Genomic DNA, 7,942 nt, shown 5'->3' on the forward strand with positions numbered 1-7,942 from the left:
ATAAATATTTTAGTTTGTAGTGTTTCAATTAGAACTCCATCACCATATCATACAAAAATAATAATAAACATAATTTATTTAGAGTAAGCGCTCTGTGTGCTGCCATTGTCCAGTATAAAGTCCACTATGATTAATTCATGTTAATAATAAGAATATGAACAATAAAATAATTACAACACAGGACAGCTGTTCTAACTGTTAGATAAGCTTTATTTCAACTCCACTGATCAAAATGTTTGCTTACAGTTGCCTTTTAGTCCTACTGCCAACACGATTTTTCCATTTTCAGACAGTTCACATTTATCTATGACAAGAAGCAAGATATGCCACAAATGATCTAAAAGCACACCATCAGACTGAGCTTTGTCCAGCAACTTCCATGTACATTAGTGTCTTAAAAATCAATTTTAGCCACAGCAGTATGTCAGAGCTTGAGATGCATTTCCTCAAAACACCTGGAATCAGTTATAAATGTTGCCTGCACAGACAAAACAAGGACATTTTAAGACACATTGAGGCCATTTCTGTCAAAAATGAACACACTTAAATTAATACACTAGCCTTTAAAATAAGGAATGTACAAAACAGAAAAGAAATATATAAAAGGTGGACACTTTATAGCCTTTCTAAGGCCATAATATATATAGTGGGGTCCAAATGCCATTTTTTTTATTTAATACATTAATTTGTTTTACAGATTATATTATTTGACAACAACTTGAAGTCAAATCTTTGAAATTTATGCTTTCTGAGTTTCTAGCATTTAGCATGTTGCCTTTTTTGCTTTAAATGAGTGTGTGCATGTGAGCTGCATGGACACCACAAGTTTATGCAAAACCTTACAAGTCATTTTAGATCAAATGCATCAGTGTGTCACTTGAACACATGCTTCAGTAAAAAAGATCAGACATGAGGAAAATCTGACCTTTAAATAGACACCTAGAAAGAGTACAGAATCTTAAATTAACTATTGTTTATTTTCTATATTTTAAATAGGAAAAAGTGCAGTTGAAGAAAAATCCCAGATTATTCATGTGGTCACAGAATTTGTTGTTTTACCCGAGTTGGTTTCTTCAAGTCTTTTGTTTTGCGGTGATTGAATGAATCTGACATTTGACAAATTCAGACTTTCAGCATGTGAAATGTTAAAAAAAACCTGTGAGGGTGGACTAATGTAAATTTTGTTTGTCCAAAATTACTAATTAATTAGACTAGAGCACAAGCCTCCATTCAAGAATATTGAGGATTAATATTATTATAATTATTATATATATTATAAAATTGTTGTCTAGATACTTGTCATGAAAACCAGTCGGGAGTTTGTGAGAATGATGTCTAATGTCACGCGCTTTGGTGCCTTTTTGTAACATTGCTAATGAATAAATGGCATATTTTATACGCCAATCGCGTTAGCAGCTAATCGCTAATGCTAATCGCTAGCTTGGTCTGTGCCATTACTAAGCCTGTGATTGGCACAAATAATTGATAAGTGGTATTGGAAAAATAATTGGTTGTGAATTAAAATGAATTAACCACAACTTATTGGAAGCCGTACGAGATATTGGGCTACTTTTCTTGCCGAAAGCCCGGTGAGTGTATAGCATGTTCACCTTTAGCTCGTAGCTGTGGCTAATATGCTAACAAGAAATGACACCACACTTGATATTGTTGTCTAGATACTTGTCATGAAAACCAGTCGGGAGTTTGTGAGAATGATGTCTAATGTCACGCGCTTTGATGCCTTTTTGTAACATTGCTAATGAATAAATGACATATTCTATGCGCCAATCGCGTTAGCTCTAGCAGCTAATGCTAATCGCTAATGCCAATCGCTAGCTTGGTCCTGCTGACTGAAACTTTCTGTTGGTGTTGACTTGTTAGTTCAATTATTATCTTGATGTGTGGTTTGCGGGCATTCCAGTTTCGGGGTGCAGCTAAATATATATATTTTTCTTTTTTTACTTTTGGGTACTGATGGACAGACAAGCAGAGAGCCGAGCTGCTTCTTCTTCTTCTCTTGTTTAATGGCGAATAACTCCTTAGGATCATTATCGCCACCTACTGTACTGGATGTGAAGTAAGTTTACATAGGTGATGAGTCTGAAATTTGAGAAGGGGATATTTTGGTGGATGTTCCGTTTTCCTTCCAATCTATGGCGCACTCAGTTCACATGCTCATGCTAGCGCTGCGTGTTTAGCTCCTCTAACACTCACAATTAGCTCTTCATGCCCCAGATTAGGTAGAATACTCCCATCCACACATATTATCATCTAGATCCTAAACCTGAGTCATAAATATATACTGTATTTAATCAGTGCTCTGTATACCTGTTCACGTTGTCTTTCCCCACTTCACTCTCATGGTGGAAGTGAGACTCAGATGGTGTCTTCATGCTTCTGATTCACTGAAGACTCCTGGTTTATGTCATCTGTAGTGGGCAGGGCAGGGGTCCTTGATCTCCACGATTGAGAACCCTGTGCTAAAATCAGGATGTGAACAAAACATTTCCTCTAAAGTACATAGTCTCAAGGTCAGCTTGCAAACCTAAAAGCCATACAGATGTCAGTGAAGGTAGTCACAGTAAGCTCCCTGTTTTACAGTTGTTCATGTTAAACAGCATTTTCTCAGGTTCTCCCAATGCATGTCGCACTACTCTGTGGTTGTTGTTGTTTTGTTAAATCTGGTATTTACTTTATTTCATGTTGTGTAAATTCAGGACCAAGTGCATTTTGGAAGAACTGACTGTTCATGAGTGTGTGCATATAATAAAAAATCTCCGATTTTAAAAGCAGCGATTTTACACCATTTAGCAGAATTTTACAGCGTTTAGCAGCATTTCACCACTTTTAACTGTTTTATACAATGGCTGCACTGTTTGTGAAAGATCTTCACCCTGAAGTATCAGAGGTGATACTTTCTAATAGATTAGACGTCCAATCTGTCCACATTTGCAGGGACAGGAAGACCGGCTCTCCTCTCGGATACGCGTACGTCAACTTTCGCTATCGAGATGACGGTAAAACAAACCTTTTCTTTTTTCTACACTGTTTCTTACCTGTTTTTGCAGCAGATTTAAGGCTACATGTGTAACTTCTGTAGTATTTTATAGTTTTACTATATGGATATGGTCATGTTTTAAATGGTACTAAAAAGATATGAAAAGATATTTGGATGAGTTATATATAGACTATAATAGACTTTAATTAAAAATGAATGGTTTATTTCTGTTCCCTCAGCTGAGAGAGCCATTGACATGTTCAGTTTTGAACTCCTCCTGGAGAGACCCATGCGTGTCATGTGGTCAAACTGGGAACCCACCGCCAAGCCCATCAAGGGAGGGAACATATTCATCAGGAACCTTGATTGGTCCATTGACTGCACCTCCCTGTTTGACACTTTCTCTGTGTTCGGGAGGATCGTGTCATGCAAGGTTCGAGCTTTGAGCTGTTATATATGAATATATATATATGAATAGCTGAATATCTGAGTTTCATGATTAGTGTGTTGTTGTCTGTTGACACGCTGTGTTTCTCCTGAAGGTTGTGGAATCAAAAGGTTATGGGTATGTTCAGTACGAGTCAGCGGAGGCGGCGGCGCTGGCCATCGAACGGCTGAACGGAAAACTCCTGAACGACCGGCAAGTGTAAGTCACGTGTAAATTAGTGTCTTTTTACCAGCCAGGGTTCAAATATCAGGATTTTTTACATTCCTTTTTAAACTAATTGCATTGAACTCTTTATATTGTCGAAACAGAGATATGTTTGGTCTTATGAGGGTATTTCAGTCAACATCAGGTGGTAATTCCGCTGCTGAGGACATAACTTTTAACAGCAGGGTTTAGATTCTAAGTGCAGCTTCTCTGTTGTGTTACATCGAGTACTTCAGGTCTTGGGAGGAGCGCAAGGTGGAGGTGCGCAGGGCAGAGGAGAACAAGGTGGAGGCACGCAAGGCCGAGGAGGCCAAGGTGGAGGTGCTCAGGGCCGAGGAACCCAAGGTGGAGGTACACAGGGCCGAGGAGCCCAAGGTGGAGGCACGCAAGGCAGAGGAGCCCAAAGTGGAGGCACGCCCCAGTTCCCGACACCAGGGCAATAGAAAATTTATCAAGAAGATTGGCCACACCATCCACAGAAAGTGCCTGCAGAGAGCACCGAGCATTGTGCAACACTGCACAATGTACCACCAAAACTGCTCCAACCAGTGCTGCCTCCCTGGTTTGAAAGGAGCACCCCGGCTGTTGAGACACCTTGTGCAAAGGACACTGTCCAAACCGCCGAGGCATCTGCTTCAGAGGACATTGTCAACACTGCTGCCTCACAGAATGTCCGTCCCGCCGAGTCCCCTGCCCCAGTAGACAATGTGGAAGCTGTTCAAACAGCTGGCCCAGAGGGAACTGTGGAAGCTGTGAAGACAGCTTCCTCGGTGGAAACTGTGGAAGTAGTGGAGACACCGGTCTCAGAGGGACATGTGGAAGCAGTGGAGACAACGGCCTCAGATGACAGGGTGGAAGCTACTGAGACAGCTGCCCCAGAGGAAACTCTGGAAGCCGTGGAGACAGCTGTCCGTAAGGACACAGCTGTTGACACAAGTGTCTCAGAAATCAGAGTTCCAGCTCCACTTCAGGTCCGAAACACAACAAAAAGCAAACACACAACAATAACAATATTCTGCATGCTAAATATTACATGTTAAAGATAGTGTATGATTATGTTTCTGATATTGATTCATATTTAAATGGATCATTACATCACATCACAGTGAACACAGGAAATAAAATGAATTTCTGACTTCTGTCCTCAAGAGGACTTTTAGAGATGGAAACAAGAAGAGAAAGAAGAAGAATAAGAGGAAGAATTTATAAACCCCATCATTCTTCTTCTTCTTCTTTTTATTATTACTATTATTGTTATTTTTTTATTCCTCTTCTTATTGTTATATTGTTATATTATTGTTATTATTATATTTTTAATTCTTATTCGTATTATTCTTATTCTTATTATTAATATTAAACCTTTATTGTAATTCACTTCATTATTCACTGACATTATTGTAAATAATAATCACTTACACTGACATTATTGTAAATAATATTAGACCTGATTTTATTTTACCTCATTTGTATTTTCATTAAATTTTCAAAATCAACTTTGTGTATGTTTATTTATTTCCAAGAACATTTAAATCTACTACTATAATCATCTAATAAATCTTATAATCTAATAAATATAAAATAAAAATATACTAGTGAGGATAGACGGATAGACGGACAGATACTAGTGAGGATAGATGGATAGACAGATACTCGTGTGAGTATAGATGGATGGATGGATAGACGGACGGACGGACTTTATTGATCCCATAAGGGAATTTTTGTGTTACAGCAGGCGGTTTCTTTATCAGCATTACTGTAGTCCCCCAATCAAACATATACACAAAGCCGAAATAAAATGAATTAAGATCAATTTAGCAATAAAAGAAATATACAATGACTTTTAACGCATAATAAATATTTCAGAAATATACTAGAACACTATGTCAAAATACCATACTACACTATTCCATACTACACCCACTATTATACTGTATTAAAGTATACTATACTTCACTGCTACACTACAATACAATATAACACTAAACTATACTTAAATAATAATGATGAAAACTTTTTTAATCGTTTTTTTAAGCATTTTAATCTATCATTGCTGAACACTTTTGTCTCAGCAACATTTACTTCTACCAAAACCAGAGGGTTCATAGCAGATCTTGTTTATAAATATAAAATATGAATAAAATAAAATAAAATAGATACTGCACTATATTACGATATAATATTCTATGCTATACTTTACCACACTATACTACACTATACTATATAACACTATAGTACACTTCTATACCACATAGCACCTTACCACATAGCACCATAGCATATCATATATATATATATAATGAGAGAGAGAGAGAGAGAGAGAGAGAGATAGATGAGAGATAGATATAGATAGATATAGCTTTGATGCCTTGGTCCACCTTGTCCATCAGTGTATCATGCTTGTGTGTTTTACTGTGTTCAGTCACTTTCTCTAACAGGACTTCATCCTTAACCTTTGGGTCTTGCAAGTATGACTTTGTGTCAGCTCATATAGTGTCACCCTGGAGACCAGGGACATGATTTGGAGCTCTGCAACATATTTTAGTCCGGACTCAGCTCTTTCTAAAGCAAAAAGGGTTTGCTGCATCAGGTCCATGGCTAGCACCAAAAACAGAATTGGTGCTTCCCTTGGCTCCTAAACAGCATGAGTGAGGGAGTGGTACAGCTCTTTGGTATCCTTCTCAATGTAATGAGTCCATTATATCTGTCTGAGGGTTAAACACATATGGTTCTGTAACTGCCTGATCATTTTTTACTTTTATTTTAATGAACTCATTATTTATTTTAATGTCAGGCTTGTATATTTTAAGGTTGCAACATTCACAACTACTAAAGTTAACAATTCAGTTCCTGCTGAAAGACTAGAAGACATGTTGCATTCAGGTATGCTTGTTAAATGGACCATCATCGTTCAGCTGGACGTTCTGCTGCCAAAAGTAAAGCTGTTGAAGCCAAGCACTATATTTAAGTTTGATTTGGGGATACATTTGCTGTGAGCAAATGCCCTTGAAAGTGAAGAAAATGTAATAATAAACATTATTAGATTTTTTATAATTACAGCAACACTGTGGTACGGGGGTGGGATGGTTCCTCAAGACCTCAGACCTGCTGTAATGAAAATTGCAGAAAGTGAAAAAGTGTTTATCTGAGAGCTTTTGAGTTAATTTAGTATAAGATGTATAGAAAGGGAAAGGAAAGACTTATACCTTTTTACAGATACACAATTCATTTGGGAATTACTTTTCTTTTGCCTTTAGATGAGGTGAATTCTAAGGAATAAGATAGCTACTTGGAGATAGATGGATGGATAGATGGATAGATAGATGGATGGATAGATGGATAGATAGATGGATAGATAGAGTTTTAGATGGAATTATTGGTTTGGTTATGGATGTGGTTTAAGAAATATGAGCAAATGGGTTGATTATTCCACCCACTCCGGATTCTGTTTTAATTTCAATGAGCAGTAACTGCTGGCTGGAGAATATCCATTACGTTAAACATGGATACTTACATGGATTACATGTCACAAACATTTCCTTTTTATGATCTGAGTAAGAGTTTCTTCCACATAATACAGAAGTGATTGTTGCCCCTGGTTTTATTTATTCAGGGTTTGGACTGCACTGTAAGATGAAGACTCCTCCTTAGCATGACATGCCAACTAATCAATCTGTACAGATTACAGAGTATTACACAGATTATAAAGTATTACACAAACTAAACAGTAGAGGTGTATCTAAAGGGCAGGCCAGGAAGTTGGGGTGTCAGGCAATGAGGGTGCGGCTGCAGTACCAATTAGATCTGTGAAAATCAATGTCAAACATTTTGAACACAAAATCACACAAACCTATAATTTAATTTAATTTAATTCACATTTCAATGTATTTTGTGTGATTAATGTAGCAGGTGATGAATTATACTTTGTAGTATATATTTTTCTGCTTTGGCAATGAGGGAGAGTGAGAGAGAGATAGAGCATTTAACTTACATGGCTGTGGAGAAGACAGGAAAGGATGGGAACAGAAAGAGACTTGTGTTTACCACTGAGTCAAAAATCATGATCAGTAGACTGACCCCTACTCTGGTCAGCATGATACCTCATGTAGAAGGGGTGGGGAACAGCTTGGCACTGTAGAGGGAGGGTTGAAGGCTTTATCCTATTATTTACATTACTATGATTACTTAAATAAATATTTATATTTGTTCCTATTAGAGCCTCATTCTGATTATTTTTAGTCATCAGTATATGTATAAAATTTTCCTTTAAACACAAACAGAATGTTTCACTCATA

At 37.3% G+C, this 7,942-nt stretch overlaps 1 protein-coding gene across 1 annotated transcript; it reads left to right on the forward strand.

The window, feature by feature from the left end:
- Positions 1-3,296: 3,296 nt before the first annotated feature.
- On the forward strand, positions 3,297-3,648 carry LOC131350508 (polyadenylate-binding protein 1-like). Its single transcript, XM_058385504.1, has 2 exons — positions 3,297-3,431; positions 3,541-3,648. The coding sequence occupies exons 1-2, from the start codon at positions 3,297-3,299 to the stop codon at positions 3,646-3,648; spliced, it is 243 nt and encodes an 80-aa protein (XP_058241487.1).
- The last annotated feature ends 4,294 nt before the right edge of the window (positions 3,649-7,942 follow it).

This window comes from Hemibagrus wyckioides, unplaced genomic scaffold, assembly GCF_019097595.1.
Source record: "Hemibagrus wyckioides isolate EC202008001 unplaced genomic scaffold, SWU_Hwy_1.0 Contig38, whole genome shotgun sequence".
Lineage (NCBI taxonomy): Eukaryota > Metazoa > Chordata > Actinopteri > Siluriformes > Bagridae > Hemibagrus > Hemibagrus wyckioides.

Bases quoted from the DNA above. Each gene is read 5' to 3' on its own strand.
- LOC131350508 (XM_058385504.1), top strand. From the start codon at position 3,297: ATGTGGTCAAACTGGGAACCCACCGCCAAGCCCATCAAGGGAGGGAAC. The intron at 3,432-3,540 runs GTTCGAGCTTTG...TTTCTCCTGAAG, and splicing joins GGAGGATCGTGTCATGCAAG to GTTGTGGAATCAAAAGGTTA.